Source organism: Aquarana catesbeiana, linkage group LG02, assembly GCF_042186555.1.
Source record: "Aquarana catesbeiana isolate 2022-GZ linkage group LG02, ASM4218655v1, whole genome shotgun sequence".
NCBI lineage: Eukaryota > Metazoa > Chordata > Amphibia > Anura > Ranidae > Aquarana > Aquarana catesbeiana.
Window position 1 is genome coordinate 197929711 of NC_133325.1, and position 21860 is coordinate 197951570.

General features: G+C 41.4%; 1 protein-coding gene across 1 annotated transcript in view; it reads right to left on the reverse strand.

Annotated features, from left to right (window-relative positions):
* Window positions 1-21860, reverse strand: part of GTF2F2 (general transcription factor IIF subunit 2) — a 458542-nt gene that overhangs the window by 319153 nt on the left and 117529 nt on the right. The window contains exon 5 of the mRNA XM_073614164.1: window positions 5674-5709. Coding sequence (XP_073470265.1) covers window positions 5674-5709 — 36 coding nt within the window. The remainder of the gene's footprint in view (window positions 1-5673; window positions 5710-21860) is intronic.

Below are 21860 nucleotides of genomic sequence, written 5' to 3' on the forward strand. Positions count from 1 at the left end.
TGCATCTATCGATCCATTTGCTTGCTCTGCAATTATATGTTGTATTCTGTTTTTTGTAAGTATATCAGCTGTGATTATACTCCAAATTACAATATGAAATAAATGGTCTTGCCTACACAATGTGTTGCAATGTGACTGTTATCAACTTTATACTGTTTATATTTCAGAAAGTCAATCAGCCAGAATTTAAACCTCCCTGAAGAAGGAATATACAGTAGCATTTCCGAAACATGTTGGGCAATACAGGATAACTATATGAACTGACCACAGTATGAGTCTGGCAGCATATGTAGACAACTGTACCCACTGGGTTTGATTGCATTTTTCAACTGTGTATAATAATATCAATATTATATTATTCCAGTGCAATTGCACATCTTTTAATATATTTATATTTATTAGGGTGTTGGCAGTCCCTTAAACCTCTCCCCTAAACACATGTCTATATTTAAAAGGCAAGAGCGATATTTGGCTCTACAAGTACAAAAATACAAGTTCCTAACAAGTATAATAAAGAGTCTATTGGGTAACAAACCTCCCAAAGGGCAAGATTCAAATACCGAAGACCTAAGTATCAATTCAGCTGTACAGCAGGCAGTCCACAACAGAAGTTACTATACAGTATGTCAAGTCAAAAGTTTTTTAAGTTATGGATTAAGTAAGAATAAAAGTTAATACAATAAGTTGGCACTTCAGATTCATTCATCTGCACGCTATAGCACAGAGAAATCTGTTAGACCCCTTTCACACTGGGGCGCTTTTCAGGCGCTTTTGTGCTAGAAAATGCCTCTGCAAAGCACCTGAAAACCGCCTCTCATTCATTCCAGTGTGACTTTTCAACTGGAGCAATGCGCTTGTGGGACGTTTAAAAAAGTCCTGCATGCAGCATGTTTGGGGCGGGTTGGGAGCGCTGTATTTAGTGCTCCCAAAACACCCTGCCCATTGCAATGAATGGGCAGCATTTTCAAAGCGCCGGAATACGGAGTTTTAAACCCTTTTTTGGGTTAAAAGTACCTCGCTAGCGGCCGAAAATCACTAAAGCGAGTGGAACTTTAGCACGAACGGTGGGTTTTGTCAGTGTGAAAGCGGTGTTAGGGGTGAATGATAAAAATCTATCAGTGTATGGCTAGCTTCAATTTTCCAATGAGGGCATCTAAGAGGATTTCCTCCGATTTTAGAGAGATTTACTCTCACTTCCTGTTGCGCCATAAGGACAAAAGATTAAAAGGATATGTCACTGATAAGAGCATGTTTAAGAACATTTAGACCCCTTTCACACTGAGGTGCTTTACAGGTGCTATATCGCAAAAATAGCGCCTGTAAAGCACCTCTCCTGTCACTCCAATGTGAAAGATCTCTCAGGAAGAGTACTTGTCACTGCCCATGCGATCACAAGGGATGTTGTTCAGTACAGTATATTTTGAGGGCCATCCCTGCAAATGCAGGACTTTCATGTATTAAAAGGGAAAATGGAACGTATCAGGTTTTCCATAACCAGTCAAATCTGTATGTCATTTTTCTAGACAGCACTATTATTGTCAGTACCCTTTTCAACCTTTATATAAAAGATCTAACCAACTATGTATTGTAAGCCAAGCACCTAAAACCTTCAGAGTGCACATCTATGTGCTGCTTTAGCAAGTTGGATTGTTGAGGGGATAAGATGCTTAAGATGAGGCCAGGCAGAAAAACCCCAATGTTGGCCACAAATGATGAAAAGACAAGACAGATGTGACTAGGTTTTGTCAGGATATAAAGTAAACCAACCTTCTAACCCCTGGTGTCCAACCCGCAGCCCTTTGGTATATGTGTAGCTCTCGTACCTCAGCAGTCTGTAGTGGGAACATTGATTAGCATTGATCTTTACTAGCCTCAAGTAACATGTTCCCCCCAGTTTCGTATTGTTTTCTGCAGCATATCCCCAGCCAAAAATGTAGCATGTCCACACGCTCTGACCCTTGTGTTCTAAAGTAAACCCCCCATACGCCACTGTTTCAAACTAAAAAGAAAAATGCCTAAAATCACTCTGCATATATTTAGAATACTTTGTTTTATAACTAATTTAAGCAGGAAGAAGGCAAATAACAATGATACATTACATAAAAAGTATATTATACATAAAAGAACAATCCCAACCAATCTTTTTTCTGTTGTATTACAGTGTCACATAAAATACATATGGCGTTTTCACAAGGGCTATGTTCATAATAATAATAAAAAAAAAGACAATACATTTGCCATAGTCATCAAGTCTTCTTCCAGCAATTAACTGTTCCTAAAGTCTGATAAAATGAAGCAATCCTCTAATTAAATTTCTGGGCTACACAGGTCACCCAGGAAGAACCTGCTAGATAATTGGGGTTTTAAAGTAAAACTTTTACAGGCCTGAACCATTTAATCGAACATATGATAAAACAACAACAGCCTGGCCTGATTATCATATGATAAAACATATGATAATCAGGCCAGGCTGCCACTTTTACACACTGCCAATCAGGAACCAATCAGAGTTGTTCCAGATCATGTGATCACCATAACAGTTTAGACATGGTGATCACATGTGGAGTGACAGTAAACAAACTTCTCTCAGAAATGGCCTTCATTAAAATGCAAAAGCCTTAACTGAAAGCCTTTTATGTCATTAAGGAAAAAAAAAAATATGTATAAAATATTTTAGGCATACAAAATTGATTGTAGTAGAGCTATTTTCATATCGACCAATGCATACTTGCACTACTAAATTTGGTCTGGACATCTACATCTGGTTATGAAGGAGGTGAGCAAACACAAATAAACTTGAATAATTAACTCAATTAATTCAATCTTAATCTAAAAAAAAAAGCTGGAACCACAACTACAGTGGATATAAAAAATCTACACCCATGTTAAAATGTCAGGTTTCTGTGATGTAAAAAAATGACAAAGATAAATCATTTCTGAACTTTTTCCGCCTTTAAATGTGACCTATAAGCTGTACAACTCAGTTGAACAACAAACTGAAATCTTTTAGGTGGAGGGAAGTAACACTAAAAAATAAATATGGTTGCATTAGTGTGCACACCCTTACACTAATACTTTGTTGAAGACCCTTTTGATTTTATTACAGCACTCAGTCTCTTTTTGGGTATGAGTCCATCAGCATGGCACATCTTGATTTGGCAACATTTGCCTACTCTTCTTTGCAAAATCACTCCAAATCTGTCAGATTACGAGGGTATCTCCTGTGCACAGCCCTCTTCAGATCACCCAACAGATTTTCAAACGGATTCAGGTCTGGGCCATTCCAAAACTTGAATCTTCTGGTGAAGCCATTCCTTTGAATTTGAATGTATGCTTTGGGTCGTGGTCATGCTGAAAGATGAAGTTCTTCTTCATGTTCAGCTTTCTAGCAGAAGCCTGAAGGTTTTATGAAAATATTGACTGGCATTTGGAACGGTTTATAATTCCCTCTACCTTGACTAAGACCCCTTTTTCAGATGAAGAAAAACAGCCCCAAAGTATGATGCTGCCACCACCATGCTTCACTGTGGGTATGATGTTCTTTTGGTGATGTGCAGTGTTTCTGCGCTAAACATATCTTTTGGAATTATGGCCAAAAAGTTCAACCTTGGTTTCATCACACCATAACACATTTTCCCACATGCTTTTGGGAAACTTCAGATGTGTTTTTGCAAAATGTAGCCGGGCGTGGATATTTTTCTTCGTAAGAAAACTTTAAAAAGATTGGAGGTTCAAATATCTGCTAATTTTAGCCACATCCCTGAAATACAAGGAAAGACATGGTTTCCCTCCTCTTTACAACGGGACTTTAAAGGCATAAGAGAGTAACAATAATTTGTATTGAAAGTCAAAGTTTAATTTTACCAAATTAGTTTACAAAGAGTAGAAAAAACATGTAATTTATCAAAAAAAATACAGTACACAGTAAAAGAAGGCACATATTACAACATATGTTCACATTAGTTATTCGGGATTTATAGAAAAAGTGCATCAACAAATCGCGTTTCAGAGCAGCTTGACTCCTTTCTCTTGGAAAATCTTTTGCAATGAATGTAGGTGCAGTCTACAAAATGAGTCATGTTAAAAACATACATCAAACTATATACATAACTATATACATAGGTGGCTCCTATAGCAATGAGCTGGGTTTAGAGACAATACTTAGTGTCCTCAAATCCATGACCCCATGCAGGTCATAATCCATAAAAACATCTAAACCCCGCTCATTGCTATAGGAGCCACCTATGTATATAGTTTGATGAATGTTTTTAACATGACTCATTTTGTAGACTGCACCTACATTAATTGTAAAAGATTTTCCATGAGACTTTTACATGAGGAAGGAGTCAAGCTGCTCTGAAACACGTCGGATGTGTAGATGCAATTTTTCTATAAATACTGAATAACTGTAATGTGTGGTAATATGTGGCTCCTTTTAATGTGTACTGTATTTTTTTGATAAATTACATATTTTCCTACTTTTTGCAAAATAATTTGGCAAACTTAAACTTTGAATTTTAATACAAATTATTGTTACTCTTATGCCTTTAAAGTTCCATTGTAAAGAGGGTGAAACCACGTCTTTCTTCGTAAAAAAAAAAAAAAAGCTTTCATACTTGCCAACCTACCCTATAGCCCAGACATTTGAAGAATATGGGAGATTGTTGTCAGATGTACCACACAGTCAGTACTTGCAAGATATTCCTGCAGCTCTTTTAATGCTGCTTTAGGCCTCTTGGCAGCCTCCCTGACCAGTTTTCTTCTCTTCCTTTCATCAATTTCCGAGGAACGTCCAGTTCTTGGTAATGTGACTTTTGTGCCATATTTTCTCCACTTGCTGATGACTGTGTTCCATGGTATATCTAATGCCTTGGAAATGCTTTTGTACCCTTCTACTGGCTGATACCTACTAGAACCTACTTATGCAACCACATTGTTTTTTTTTATTTTTAACCCCCCCCCCCCCCAAAAGATGTGTTTGTTTTTCAATTGAGTTGTACAGTTAAAGGTGGAATTAAAAGGTGGAAAAAGTTCTGAAATTATTTATCTTTGTCTCATTTTTTTTTTACATCATAGAAACATGAAATTTTATCAGGAGTGTTTAGACTTTTTATAGCCACTGTATGTACTTGGGGTAATGTGTGTTACAAAAAACACTTGTTAATGCACTGTATATGTACATTGGCATACATGCTGAAAGGTAACTAGTCACACGATTAAAAGTAAGACCCAACCTACACCTCTTCATAAATCTCAACATACAGTTGTGAATGCAACGTTCATTGTGGTAAGTGGAGATGGCCAAAAATAAGGCAGTGTCCTTTCATTGCGTTTTAAGGCTCACGGATGGTTCCAATCCCCGGCCTTCTACATGCCAATGAAAGCACATAACCGGCATTTTAAGAAAGTACTTCGTAATGTCAGCCCCAATATTTCTCAATCGCAAAAGTGGATTAGGTCAAAGTAAACCTAAATGAACACTAATGTAACCCCTGTAAACATACACTTGCCTTATCAGGTAGAAAAACCTGCTTCTGCTCCAAATCTCCATCAAAAACATCTGCTTAGGAACTGTTAGGAACTGTGACATGCAACCATCATTAAAGATATCCTCAGCATATGCATATTGTGAATTTGAGCTGCACATATTTAGATAATATTAAGATAACTTACCAGTTGTCCTATTTTCTGATTTTTCCTCAGATTGACCTGTAGAAAAGAAAAAAACACAAATGACATTAAATGAAGAAAAAGTCACAAATCACATGATATTTATCAATCTATTAATTGCTATGAAGCAACATTAAAAAAAAAAATATGGGCTTAAGGCTTGTTTTTTTTAAACTACAATCTGACGGGTTTCTATTGCTGTCGCCGGCTCTAACCTTTCCATCAGAATACCCAATACGCCTGCAGCAACGAATGCAAAGCATAGAGAGGCAGAGTGGTGACCTCATGCTCTCCACCTCCTACAATCAGAGAATGCTTTGCATTCAAAAAAAAAAAAAAATGCATCTCTGAATGGTATGGTATATGCAAAGTTAAATTGGTTCAAGCTGGACCTATGTAAAAAATGCCATGCTTGGAATTCTTCTTTTCGGTTCATTACTTTCTTATTGCAGAAATAGTGTTAAACATACAACAATGTCAGAGGCTAGAATTGGCGCATAAGATACAAAAAAAAAAATACAACATAAAAAGAGGAGGGAAGCCTCCTATTTAAACGGCCACAGAAATCCCGATTGCAACATACGTAATTTGGGGTAAACCCCATAAGTGCAGGAATAACCAGGACAAAAATGCATTAACTCTGCATTAAGATCGTCTTGGGCATCTGTTAGCAATTGAAAAGGGCTAAAAGCCCTGGTAAGAGAAGGAAAACCAAGAGAGAAATAAAGAGATGGAGAGAATAAGGAAAAGTGGGGTAGGGGAAAGAGAGAGAAGGAGAAGGGGACCCGGGGTCACCCAGGAAATCAGTCAGAGACGATCTATACTAGCCAGAGGGAGTTCAGGGAAGGCATATGCCAGCCATGGTTCCGAAACGTTAAGGAAATTGGCATGTGTGTCTGAATTTACTAGACATTTGCTCAATGACCATCATAGACATCAAGCGGTTTTTCACTTCCTAAAAGGGAACCGATTTTTTTTCCCATGCTTGAGTGATCGTCCTTTTGGCTACTATAAACAGATAGGTGGCCAATTTCTGTTGACGAGCAAACAAACCCAGGATAGGGCAATGTAATAGTGCAAATTTGGCCTCTTTACGGACATTAAAATGGAACAGAGAAAACAACAAACCAAACACTCGGGACCAGGAACCCACCAGGTGTAAATTACATGCCCACGATGGCCACATTGCTGGAAACAGCAATTGCTAGAGGTCGGGTTGGCATGGGCAATACGTGCTGGAACCCAATACCACTGCAACAGCACTTTGTATGCTGCCTCCAAGATGGCAGCATTAAAGGAACATTTAGCTACGGAAGACCAGGCCTTGCTCCAGTCCGCAAAATCGATTCCAGGTCCCAAATCTCATTCCCACTGGGACACATAGGAGAGTGAGGTGAGAGATGAATGACCATTCAAAGCTGCATAGAGGCTGGAGATACGGCCCAGGGAACCCGGGGCATGTAGACAGATATGTTCGAAAGGGGGATGTCTGGAACGGGAAGGAGGTACGTCGGAGCGTAGTTATCCAGTGCTAGATCTGAAGAAAACAAAAGAATTATGCCTGGGGAGCGTTCATAGGATTCACAGAATGCAGACCACATCAGTGGAGTACACGTAGTCAACAAATGGCATGTCTGGGTAACATAAGGGAGCTTGAATAGCTTACAGAGTCCCACAACTTTAAGCTATGTAGCATGAGAGGGCTCAATGACATTGGCTGAAGTTTCTGGGGAAGTCAAGGAATGGCTTGCATAGAAAGAGGGGCACAATTAGGGAGCTCCAAAAGTACCCATAGGAGGGACATTGAAGGAAGCATGGAGTAGTGATAATTGGGGGATCTGAGCTGCCAGTTGGTACTTAGGAGACATGGGGAACCCCCAAACCACCTTGCAATCTATGTATAAAAAGGTTAGCCTTAGAAATTCTAGGGCGTTATTAGCCCAGATAAAGAGCATGATCCTACTCTGGAGTAGGCAGAGAAAATGTGGTGGAACCTGTACTGGTAGGTGCAGAAAAAGTACAGGAATTTTGGTAAGACCGTCATCTTTACAGAGTGGATTTGACCTAACCAGGACAGATGTGGAAATTGCCATGTCTGCAGAAGAGTGGTCAAGGATCTAAGCAGGGGATAGTAATTAACAGAGAATAGAGAGGAGTACGTGGGGGTCAGTCAGACTCCCAGATGTTCAATGTATTTGGTTGTCCAACGAAAAGGGAAGTGGGACTGCAGGCGTGCAACCAGGTCAGGGTCTAGGGAGACATTTAGAGCTACGGATTTCTCTAAGTTAATACAGAGGCCCGAAATGGACGAGAAATGTGTCAAGAGGCTTAACACGTTGGAAAGGGTAGTAAGGGGATTAGTCAAAGTCAGAAGAGCATCGTCAGCAAAGAGGCTTAACTTGAACTCATGGCCTGCATAGGTGATTCCAGTCACGTTCCAGTCTGTGCGAAGTGCTAAGGGTTCCAAGGCCAAAAGGAACAAAGCTGGGGAAAGGAGGCACCCCTGCCTCATGCCCCTGTGGATATAGAAGGGTCATGAAAAGTACCCGGCATATTTGACCGTAGCTTCTCCAAAACCCCAACAAGAGAGCACAAATTGCAGGTATTCCCACAACAAGGTGTCAAAGGCTTTATAAATATCTAAAGAAGGAAGCCCGGGATTTTCTGATGCTGCATAAGATGAATAAGATCAACCACTTTGCGGACATTGCCGCCAGCCTGCCTCCCTGGGACAAAACCCACCTGATGCCTGTGGATCAGGTGGCCTATATATTGAATAATGCGAGCGCTCAGGATTTTACCTAGGATCTTCAGGTCCTCATTCAGAAGCGATATCGGTCGAAAAGCCTGGGGTTCACTAGCATCCTCTGGCTTCTTAGGGACCATTGTGATATAGGTCCTTAAAGCATCAGGAGAGGGCAAGGAGCCCTGCTTTAAAGCGTTGAAGTAGTTAGCAAGGTGAGGCGCTAACAACACAGGGAACGGCTTATAGTAAAGACTGGAAAATCCGTCCAGGCCCAGAGCCTTAGAGGGCTTCAGGGACTTGATTGCCTGGAGAACTTCAGCTTCTGATATGCTTGCGTTGAGAGCTTCATGTGCGCCACACCAGAAAGCGAAGGTTTAGGTCGCGGAAGAACTGTTCCGCTTGCTGTAAGGGAAATAGACCTGGTTTAGTATAAAGTGAGGAATCTAGATAGGATTTGCTCAGAATTAGAGGCAAGACCCCCCAGTTCTCGTCTGAAGTCGAACAGGCTTATACGGTTTTTCCACCGAATTTAGTTTCTTGGCCAGCATAGGACCTGGTTTATCTACACAGGTATAGTACCTGTGCTTAGACCACTGTAGGGTTTTTTCGGCTCGGGAGGTGGAGAGAAGATCAAGCTCTGTTGCCAGGGTGTCGCAAGCTTTTCTATGTGTAGCAGTGGGACATGCCTTCCAAAGTGCATCTGCGGCCGTCAGAAGAGACTGGAGCTCTGGGATGCGATGCTCTCGGTCCCGTTTACGCGCTGAAGCAAGATGAATGATATGACCCCGAACTGTAGCCTTATGGGCTTCCCACAGGGACACAGCTAATGCGACCGAGCGGACGTTGACAGCAAAATACGTTTGTATGGAAGATTGGATTTGTAGAGTTGTAGCCTGGGTGGACAGTGGGGACTCATTAAATCACCATAAAAAAGGGCGCTTAGTAGAGCACCATAAAAAAGGGCCCTTAGTAGGGCCTGAGATTGAAATCAGGAAAAACCAATGGAATTCTTATTTAAATGCAGCAACCTCTCAGTAGGTTGCTAAGATGTCCACAAAACATTGTGGAATTCTGTGCCCTTTCTGCACTTACTGAGAATACAGAAGCTGTGAATCTCAATGAAGCAGGACCTACTGGCATATGATCATGCTGACTATCAACAGATAAGGTTAGTTTATTGTGTTTTATGTCAGGAAAGGTTTATTACAGGGATTCCCCTAAACTCTGAAGCAGAGGTGACCAATCTGCGGCCAAAGACGGCCTTTAAATGTGTCCGGACACAATCGTAAACTTACCTAAAAATGTCGTTTTTTTGGAAGTTTTTGTAAATGCATTTACACCTAGCGAACACATGCGGCCGTAAAAAAATTTGACAGTGTCTTTTTACAGGACTTTTAGAAGTTTTATCTACCCAAATAAAAAAAAATCCCACTCTTCACAATCACGCCTTATTTATGGCATCAGTTTTTCAGCAGCACATAGATTTGTGAGTGACTATTTTCAAGGATGAAGCACAGAAAGGACAAAATTAGAACCAAAATACCCAATTAGAGCACCTAAGGAATTTATTATGAATTGCTACTACATCCATCGAACCAGATATTGATGCATTAGCTTATCAAAAACAGTGTCAAATATCACACTAGGTTTTATGTTGCCCTCTTTAACTTTTATAATAATAAAAAAAAATGTACAAAAAAGAATGAAGTTGTATAACTTAAACAGGTACATTGTCTATATCAGTGATCGTTAACTTGCGATCTGGCCAACTTTTTCTGATCATCTATCCTTGTTAGTGTGTTTTATATGCGGCACAAAAATAGGATTTTTAATAACAGCTTACCTGTAAAATCCTTTTATTTTGAAGTACATCATGGGACACAGAGCCATAGTAATTACTATGTGGGTTATAGTCCACCTTCAGGTGCTGGACACTGGCACACCCTGAACAGGAAGTTGCCTCCCTATATAACCCCTCCCACTACTGGGAGTATCCCAGTTTTGTAGCAAAGCTATACACGTGTATACTAGAAAAAGGGGCGGGACCTCTGTGTCCCGTGATGTACTTCAAAAGAAAAGGATTTTACAGGTAAGCCGTTATAAAAATCCTATTTTCTTTAATCGTACATCATGGGACACAGAGCCATAGTAATTACTATGTGGGATGTCCCAGAACAATGCCAACTGAGGGAAGGGAGACCCAACCAAAGTAGGGCACCATGAGATCAGAGGATTTATACTGCTGCCTGAAGTACACTGCGCCCAAATTCGACATCCTCATGTCTTTTTACATCCACCAGATAGAATCTGGTAAAATGTATGGATTGAAGACCAAGTTGCGGCCTTGCAGATTTGAGCCATGGAGGCTTGGTGAAGTACTGCCCACGAAGCACTAACAGCCCTAGACGAGTGCGCTTTGATTTGAGAGGGTAGAACTACCTCTTTAAACCATAAGCTTGAACGATTACTTGTCAAATCCATTTAGAAATAGTAGATTTCGATGCTACCTGTCCTCTTTTAGGACATTCAGGAAGCACGAACAAAACAGCCGTTTTCCGAATCTGAGCAGTTGCCTTAAAGTAGACTTTGACTGCTCTCACCACATCAAGAGAATTTAGGGATTTTCCTTTCATAGAACAGGGTTCTGGAAAAATGACAGTAGAACAATATCCTGGTTTAGATAAAAACCTGATATTGTCTTCGGTAAAAAGTTAGGATGAGGACGCTATACTACCTTATCCTTGTGAACAATAAAAATATGGCTCCTGACAAAAAAGAGCAGCCAATTCTGATACCCTTATTGCAGCAGATATGGTTACCAGAAAAAATAGTTTCCTTGTCAAAAAAGGACCAAGGAAATATGTTGTATCAGTCCAAAAAAAGGCTGTTTTGTAATGACAACAAAACTAAATTCAAGTCCCAAGGGTTCGGGGGTTACCTAACCAGAGATTAAGCCATGTTACCCCCTGAATAAAGTTACGAACCAAAGAATGCGAACCAAGTGGTCGTTGAAATAATACCGATAAGGCCGAGATCTGTCCTTGTAAAGCACTCAAGGCCAGCCTTATTTCACACCCCATCTGCAGAAAGTCAAGGATTCTACCTTTGACCTATATCCTGGCGTGCAACTCCTGGTTTCACACTAGGCGACATATGTTTCTCAGACTCCATAATATATAATTATGGAGGCCGGCTCCCTTGCATTAACCAAGGTAGAAACTACTGAACCTAACAGCCCATGTTTCTTCAGAGTGTGGGTCTCAATAGCCAGACCATTAAATTTAGCGTTTGTAAAGTAGGATGGAACACCGGACCTTGTGACAGAAGGTCTGGCCATGATGGTAGGGTCCATGGGTGCCCTACTGCCATCTTTACGATCTCCGCATACCAAGATTTCCTGGGCCCCACTGGGGGGCCACAAGAATCAACGACTTCCCTTCCTGCTTGATTCTGCAAAGAAGTCGTGGACGCAGGCAGAATAGGAGGGAATGCATAAATCAGCGAGAACCGATTCCACGGGAATAGCAAGGCATCTGTTCGGCATGCTAACGGATCCTTTGTTCTTGACACAAAGTTGTCGATTTCTTTGTTGAACCTGGACGCAAACAGATCTATGTCTGGGATCCCCCAATTTTGACAGGAAGATTTTGGGGTGAAGGAACCATTCTCCCAGGAACAACTGCTGGCGACTCAAGTAGTCCGCCTGCCAATTTTCTATTCCTAGAATGAAGACTACCGATAGGCAAAGTACATTGTTTTCTGCCCAAGATAGGATATGATTCACCTTTCTCTGGGCCGCACAACTTCCTGTGCCCCCTTGGTGATTAATATAGGCCATTGCTGTGGCATTGTCGGATTGAATCCTGGCAAGACAATACCGTAAACTGAACATTCAGGCCCTCAGGACCAAGAGCTTCTAAAATGTTAATAGAAAAGGTCATTTCTGATCTGGGCCACTTCTCTTGGACAGTTGCCTCTTTCAGGACTATTCCCCAACCTAAACAAAAGAGGTTGGCACATGTTGTTACCACTTCCCAGGTAACTGAAGGAAGGATTTTCCCCTTAGTAGATTTTTGGATATTAACCATAAACTGAGGCTCTAGCGCACCCAGCCTACAGCACCTGGTATTTCCAGGTGATCTCTCATCCGGGTACTAACCAGGCCCGACCCTGCTTAGCCTACAAAATCAGACAAGATCGGGAGCTATCAGGTGGAGTCAGACACATTGGGAATGTAGAGCTTGAACCCTTTGTTCCAAGCCGATAGGATACTGTTTTGCAGCAGTCTCGAATGAAAATGAGCATAAGGAACAGCCTTAAATGAAGCCACCATCTTTCCCAACAACCTCATGCAAAGTTGAAGAGAAGAAATTCATCTTGCTTCGACCACCTAAATCAGTTCCTTTATGGTGCTGATCTTTGCCTGGGGTAAGAATACCCTTTTCTGGGTGTACCTATGATCGGACCAAAGTATTTTAGCCTTCTTCATGGTTTTAAAGAAGATTTCTCCTAGGTTGAGAATCCAACCGAGATATTCCAAGTAGTTGAATGTGGTGACCATACTTTGGTCTAAGCGGGCTACCGACTGATCTATCAAGAACAGATCAACTAGGTAAACCCTAATCGTTATACCTTGGGCCCTTAATCTGGCTAGAACCTTTGTAAGCACTCAAGGTGCAGTAGCTGGACCGAAAAGCAGAGCTGCACACTGAAAATGAAGATTTTCCACCTTGAAAAGTAGATATTACTAGTGAGCGAGGCATATGGAGGTATGCATCTTTGATGTCGATTGACGCCAGAAGTTCTCCTCCTTGTAGGATGGAGATAACTGATTTGGATTGACTCCAAATGAAAAAAAAGAGTGGTTATATTCAGGAATTGAATTTAGATTTTTGAGATCCATTCAGATATGGCACCGTGAAAAAAAAAAGGTCTGAATCAAACCCTAAACTCTGTTCTTACATGGGGACCCCCATGATCACTTTTTTCTTTTTCTCTGGATCCTTAGAAATGTTTAATCTGAGAAAACGAGGAGATGGGAACTCTTGGAACTCCAGTTTGTACCCTGGAGCTATTGAGGAAGTCCCCCATTCGTCTCAACACTCTTCCTGCCAGATCCTTGAGAACTGCAGAAGAATTCCCCCTATTCGATTGAACCTGACAGTGGAAACCGCTGTGACTGCTTGGAGGCTGATGCCTCTGGAACAGGAGAAGGAGCTTTAAAATGAACATACATTTACTCCTTTTCTTAAATAGCAAAAGGGGTGCTTTCCACTAGAATTTCTTTGGATGTATTATCCAAAACATCCCCAAATAGCTGTTTCACTGCAAAAAGGAAGACTAGCCAGGAGCTTCTTACAAGGTGCTTAGCGAAGGGCGCAAGGCCTGAAGGATAGAATCTCTCAAAGCAGCTATTGCAAACATAAAGCTGCCACCTGGGCCTGCTGAGCAGGATAACCATGAACAGCTGTTTAAACTGGTCTCTCAATGATTAAGCAATTATTGTCAGCGCAGACTGAGACACTCAATCTGCCAGAGAAAAAAAGTGTTTTGTTTTTTTTTAATGGGAATTCCACCTTTTTATCCGTTGGATCCCTAAGCATTTGAGCATTGTCTGCCGGACAAGTCAAACTTATTCACAGAGGCTAGTGCAGCGTTAATTGCTGGTATACCCTACTTAGTGAATTTCCTCCACCATAGGATAAAGTGTGAAAACTTTTCAGGAGGGACAAAAATGCTTATCTGGGTGATCCTCTCGGATACAAAAAAAGCTTTTCCAGCCATGGACAGGAAAAAGCATGCATAGCTTGAGGAGGCTTTAGTGAACCCAAACACTCAGTTAAGAGTGCATAAATGTGAGGCGATCATTCAGCAAGAAATTGCACCATCAACCTTAAGATTGGAACAGCTGATTCTCCCGCATTTGACACCTCAGAAGAGGAGTCATCAGCCTCACCACGGTCCCCTGAGGGAATTCATCTTCTCTTGACCCTAGTTCCTCAGTTTGAGGGTCCTGGGCAATGGAAGAGAACCTGTCGCATTTTGACCCACACTGGGATGCAATTAAAGTCGCTAAACTTTTTTTTTTTTTTTTTTTACATTATCATAAAATAAACAGGGGCTGCAGTGTTAACAGTTGCAGACATTTCACGGCCCTGATGCTCACTCTGACCAGCCACTCCCTCACAGGGAAGAATGCCATTTGTAGAGATGAGTAGGCTTTCCAGGGCTTGAGGGAGAACCTTTTAGCTCTTTTTTGGGGGTGTTTCTGACCATAGCCCGATACACAAAGCAGAGGTACTACCAGAAGAAATCGCATCCACTGCTTGGGCAATAGTCCAGCTACTGTCGCTGCTATTAATTGCTCAACCTGATGCAAATAGTAAATGTGTCAAATAGGAAATGCCTGCATCACCAAAACCTCTTTCATGCTATTCTTTGCTCTTATGTTTCTCTGACAATTTTGCAGCCAGCATAAATGGAGTTTTTCTTCTTTTTTAAAAAAACACACTCCCATGTTGGAGGACGCCAATGCCCTGCTAAACCCCACCTTCGCATCGTGCTCCACCTCCTTTCTATTTCAAAAAAAGGGTTTTCCCACGCAAGCATGGGCCTCCGATCCAACGGGATCGGCTGAGTGAGGGAGGGATGGCGTGGAGGAGACCTGGAAGCCGCCGCCATGTAGGGGCGGTGAAAGAAAATGGCATTGCAGATCGTTTTTAGTTCTCCCTTATACTCAGCCTCTTGAAGAGGGGAAGAGTTCAACTCAGCTAGGGGTGTCTGGAGGAAGCAAACCCCCCCAAACTTACCGGAGGTCTGCCTGCTAGCTGAAGGAAAAAAAGTCTGCTGTCTCTGTGACACAGCTTGACTCTGAGCAAAGCATGAGAAGGTATGTGCTCCATACAGCCCCCAGTGGTGACACTTAGGCATGACAACATTTACTTTAAAGAAGACATTTCATAATAAACTTTAAAAATTCCTTCGAAAAACTCCACTTGCCTTTCCCGCCGCAGGGTTTTCTGTGGTAAAACCAACAGACCCAAGCTTCACCCTTCACGGTGGGTTCCGTTAACAAACCTTCAGGAACCGGGGACCCTCGGGGAACCCACAATCCTGGACATGTAAAAAGCAACCCGCCAGTAAAACTTTATTGCCTTAATACCAAAAGTACTGGATTCCGGGGTCCAGCTCTCTAAAAAGAGAAGCGTTACAGGCAAAACCTTGTTTCTTCGGATACGAGGCCCGGGTACCATTCAATTCGGCCTAAAAGACACTTTGAATGGATCCGGCTGCATAGCTAGCCCCAGCAAAGATTGCTCCAGAGGAGCTCAGCACAGCACATCTTCACTCGTGACCAATACCTTAGACACTGCCAAAAAAACTGAGCTACTCCCAGTAGTGGGAGGGGTTATATAGGGAGGCAACTTCCTGTTTAGGGTGTGCCAGTGTCCAGCACCTGAAGGTGGACTATAACCCACATAGTAATTACTATGGCTCTATGTCCCGTGATGTACGATTAAACAAACAATTGCTCTTCTTCCATCGAGGCTCAGGAAGGTCAAAAGGTTGGACACCCTTGCTCTACAAGGTGGTTGGATTTGCCATCAGATAGCAGTATTGTCTGCCTGTCACCTAAGGGCGGCTTCCCACTACCCCGCTGCACTTTGGTTGCAGCGCAATGTACCCACGGTTTTGCTGCGGGTTAAGCTGCGCTTTGTCATAGATTACTATTATGTTACGTGGTTTTGGTGTGGGTTAAGCTGCGCTTTGTCATAGACTACTATTATGTTCTGTCATTTTCGTACATTTGCTTAAAGCTAAAGTGTACACTGCGCTGTGGCCAAAGTGCAGCGACTCAGTGGGAAGCCGCCCTAAATTAACCAATCTTAGTCAAGTGTTGATGTCAGCATAGAATGAATGTGAAAGTCAATCTTAAGCGTCTTCAAAGCAGCCTTATGGAAAAAGAGAACTGAGAACACTAGCATGTGTATACTTTATATAAAAATATTTAATACAAAGAAAAAGAACACACATTTTGCAGCAGATTGCCAGCTGCTTTTGGCCTAGGAGGCAACAGATCTGAAAGTCCAAACCATGGCTGTACACGTTTCGCCGAGAGGATTGTGACGAAGAAATAAGAAGCAGCAACCACAACTGTTCTGCAATTTTATCATGACCTCCTTAGAATCATGTTCCCCTTTTGAAATACTGCTAACAAATGGCTGTTTACAAACAGAACTGCAAACAGAACAAATCTGAATATTCTTGTACAAAAATAACAAACAGACCTCTTTTGCCCTTAGGAATTTATGCATAATCACATTTGTCGTCATCTCCATTAAGTGTCTGATTATTATATTAATGCAGATCACCACTGTATTTAAAAGCTGTATGGGGTTTTGTTTTTTTAGTAGCATACTTACCTAGGTCCCCTGTCGCCTCTAACACTGAGAACCAAGCGATCGAACACCGCCAATTGCTCAGTTCTCACAGCTCCATCAGCAGAGAGCTGCTGACTGTCAGTCAGTGGCTCTCAGCTCTGGCACCAACCCCCCCCCAGCATGTTTACTGGAGCGCTGAGCTGTACAGGGGCTTGGAGAAGTTGGCTCAGGCTCTGAGAGCCTGAGCCAGGTGCCGGTCCAGGGATCTGGGCGAATCCCAACTCAATGGCCGTGATGACGCCCGAACCTGGACCAACTCTGTGATTTCAGCCCGCTCTCTGCTGAAAACGGGTCACAGGAGTGAGAAATAAACTGCTCTCCTGTGACCCATTTTGGCTGTACTTCTCCCTTTAATTATGCATTCACTTTTAAATTGTTACGACAAACAAGACCATATATAAATTCTATTGGAAAATTACACCTTTGATGCCATAAGACATTACCCATAAATGGGGGTGGTTTATCTTTAATTCTGTAATAAAGCTACAATTTTTTGCACATTTTGCATATTTGCACTTCATCATATAGCATGATGTTTTATGTAGGTTAAACAGTCTAATGCTGGCCATACACTATACAAAAAATCTGCCGAACACATTTTCGAAAAACGAACGCTCGACTGTGACCGCAAACGATCGTGCCATCATGTAATGACCGATAAATCGTTCAGTGGACATAAATGAATAATTTTTTGTTCGTTTTTTTACATATACCTAGTGCAGACAGTTCGGACGGGAAACACATTAACCTTGCAATTTATCGTACGTTCGGCAGAAATTTTCCAAACTTGCCGTTCGTTTTTTTCCCACAAAAACGTCACAAACGATTATCGATTTGTGCCCTTTAACTTGCCGAAAAACGAACGAAGTGTCTATATGAACGATTTTTCAGACGATTTTTCGTATAGTGTATGGCCAGCATTAGTTTGGTAGCCAGCCATTTGGGACCCAATACTACACATTTTACTTTTTCTTGCAAAAGAAAAAAAAAGAAATAAGATAGCTCTAAAACCAAAGCACCATATTTGCATAAAAGCATTAATTCAATTTCAAAAGTTGCTTAAATATTTTTAAACCTGAAGCCTTCATTAAAATAATACCTGCCATGAAGGATCCTTGCTCAGGCAAATCCTAATATGGGGTCACAACTGTATACCAACCCAGTAGCATTCAATGTGTTGATATTTCGGCAAAATTTTGCTCAACTTCTAGGTAGAATGAGCAAGTCCCACCCTTTTTATCACTGTAGTACATGCAATTTAAGACCACAAAAGATATCATACATTATTGCTATCTGTGTCCCCGTTAGGGAGATTCACCCTCTCAATTTGTCATGTTTTCCATTATCATCAAAAGTGTGAGAGGAGCGGGAGATCTCCCACCACTTCCCGTCCTATAGCCAAAACAGGAAGTGAGAGAAAATGCTCCAATGAGGCAATTCCTAGTGGTCACCAGAATTAGTGTCCCCATTGGAAGATTCCACTTGTCTTACTGTTCTGGGGACAACCCAAAATTTGGGATTTTCTGAAACATCTCAAAGGAGATCATAAGAACTAAGGGAAGGGACCTGTGTCTCCTACTACAGTGGCCATCACGCCTGTCCTCAGGGCCCACTAACAGGCCAGGTTTCATGTATTACCTTGGGGAGATGCAGACTAGAATACTGCAATCACTGAGCAGCAAATTATATAAACTGTGATGTATTTCAGTTATCTTGCAAACCTGGCCTGTTAGTGGGCCCTGAGGACAGGGTTGATGACCATTGTCCTACTATACTTAGAACTTAGCAAACACATAAATAAAAGCCAGGCGGTAGACTTGCAAATCTGAGAAACATATGCTTTATGCTGAAAAGCCCATAAACCACTAAACAGATCTGTTGGTATGCACCTTAACAAGGAAGAGAGGAGCCCTAAGCTTTAAACTAAAAACTCAAATGATAACTTGTCAGATCTACCTAGCAATGGAAGAGTGAGAAGCAGGAAGGTCTTTGTAGAAATCCTGAGGTAGTACAACGCCAATTCCAAAAAAGTTAGGACACTGTGTAAAATCTACACAAAAACAAAATGCAACGATTTGAAAATCTCAAACCCATTATTTTATTGACAATGGAAAATTTTCTGAAAAAAAAATAAAAGATAATTTTGAAATTTATGGCAGAAACAGGTCTCTCAAAAAAAGTTGGGACAGGGCAACAAAAAAGCTGGCAAAGTAAATGGTACTAACAAGGAATAGCTGGAAGAACAATTTGAAACTAAGGCTGGCCATACATCATACAATTTTCTTCTATAGTTTTCCTTTAGATTTACCAAAACCTTGTAATATGAGGTCAAATCTAAACACAATTTGTGTGAAATCAGGCAGGCCCTTGTACTACATAGTTGAAGGTAAATCTAAAGGAAATTGAATAATGAAATTGTATAATGTAAGGCCAGCTTAATTAACTTAATTGGCAACAGGTCGGTAATGTGACCTATCAGGAAGCGCACTATTTTTCAGGAGTATTTTAAGAAAAATTTAGGATTTTTCAGCATACTGCTTAGGCATAATTATCAGTTCTAGATAATCCCTATAATTTAGTAAATCTTCACTTTTTGAGTTTAGGTCCTCGTTAAATTACATGATCATCTTGAATGTTAAAAGAAAAAAAAAAAAAAAAAAAATGTTGACATTCCGGCTTTACATCTTTTAGTCACTGACCCAGAACAAGTACGCGGATACTGAATTATTACTTTTCTTTGATGCATGCCTATTCCAGATCACTGAATCAGAAAACTCCTACTACCAATGCATGTTGACCAAAGTTAAATGCTGCTCCTCTTCAGGTATATTCCTTAGCTCTTTTTCTGTCCTTCAAGCATAATTCACCACAATATGCCATATGTACAAGCTTTTTACAATAATCCATCTCTAAATAACCTGTTCCTCTCAAAACGTGGACTGGTAAGCAAGGACCAGGTTACTTTTGTTTACAGTAGACAATACCAAACATTTTTTTGCCAGCCTACAGTATTTAAGTAAATGAAAATAGGCACTACGGCAATCAATGCTATGTACTCATCTGTGTTTAGAAAGCTCCTATTCTCTGTTGCTTAGCAGACATCCTCCTCACAGCAAGAGGAGCCTATTTAACGTTTTCTTTTTCAAGACAAACAGCAGGGGGAGAAGGAAGCAGTTTTAGAAAGTGCCAGTTCCCGTTATAAAACCAGTAATCTAAAAATGTAATCACAAAAGCCTAACAAAAAATCTTAAGTGGCAAATTCATGTTCTATGTTTAAAAAGACAGTTTATCACAGTTCCCTTTTCTCACCCATAAATTAAAAACTAACGCATATCAAATTATTCCTAATAAAGGAATACATAATTTTTTATAATTATTAAAACTACATATAAATTTATCGGCCATAAATTTATCACCACTGCCAAGTTCAAGTGGTAGTAAAGACTGAAGTTTTTTTTTTTACCTTAATTCACTCCATGCTTGAAGAAAAAAAAACTTCCATGTGCTTCTCCCCCCCCCACAGTCATCCGTAGATCCAGCAATGTGCACGAGAGCCTCAGTTGTCCTGGAACTCTGTTTATTCATCAAAGGCTTGGCACACCCCCCTTCCCCGGTTTCCGGAACTCGCTTAGGCGAATGATCTGGTGCCCCCGGTACCTCCTGGGACGCATAACGTTCAGTTCCATTCACCGAAGAGGAGGGAGGCGGGCCTATCTGTGCCTGCACCCGGAAGAGTCAGCAGCTGTCACAGACAACATGGCGGCGCCAGACCTGTGCAGTGGCTGCAGAGAGGAGGATCCCAGCAGCTCAATGCTGGACCTGCTGGATAGGTGAATATGCTTACTGTGTAGAAGACAGTAAAAGGTAAGCGGGGAAAAAAATTATGTGGGGGGGGGGATACAATACCTCAGTAGGGAGGATTCCCTCATTCACATCCCCATCCATCCCTTTGGTTGAATGAAAACAAAATTACAACTCTATGGGCTGCTTTATAGCGAGTCTGTCCTCATTAATATACAATGCAAGAAGCCTATACTCCAAACCTTTAACCTATTGTTAGGACAGAGAGTGTTCAAATCTAGTTAAAATTGATAATGAAGATTTGCCTACCCAGTACATATACAGTGGGGACGGAAAGTATTCAGACCCCCTTAAATTTTTCATTCTTTGTTATATTGCAGCCATTTGCTAAAATCATTTAAGTTCATTTTTTTCCTCATTAATGTACACACAGCAGATCCTCTCCAGTTCTGTCAGGTTGGATGGTAAATGTTGGTGGCCAAAAAGTTCTATCTTGGTCTCATCAGACCAGAGAATCTTATTTCTCACCATCTTGGAGTCGTTCAGGTGTTTTTTTTAGCAAACTCCATGCGGGCTTTCATGTGTCTTCCACAGAGGAGAGGCTTCCGTCGGGCCACTCTGCCATAAAGCCCTGACTGGTGGAGGGCTGCAGTGATGGTTGACTTTCTACAACTCTCTCCCATCTCCCAACTGCACCTCTGGAGCTCAGCCACAGTGATCTTTGGGTTCTTCTTTACCTCTCTCACCAAGGCTCTTCTCCCCGATAGCTCAGTTTGGCTGGACGGCCAGCTCTAGGAAGGGTTCTGGTCATCCCAAACATCTTCCATTTAAGGATTATGGAGGCCACTGTGCTCCTAGGAACCTTAAGTGCAGCAGAATTTTTTTGTAACCTTGGCCAGATCTGTGCCTTGCCACAATTCTGTCTCTGAGCTCTTCAGGCAGTTCCTTTGACCTCATGATTCTCATTTGCTCTGACATGCACTGTGAGCTGTAAGGTCTTATATAGACAGGTGTGTGGCTTTCCTAATCAAGTCCAATCAGTATAATCAAATACAGCTGGACTCAAATGAAGGTGTAGAACCATCTCAAGGATGATCAGAAGAAATGGACAGCACCAGAGTTAAATATATGAGTGTCACGAGAAAGGGTCTGAATACTTAGGACCATGTGATATTTCAGTTTTTCTTTTTTAATAAATCTGC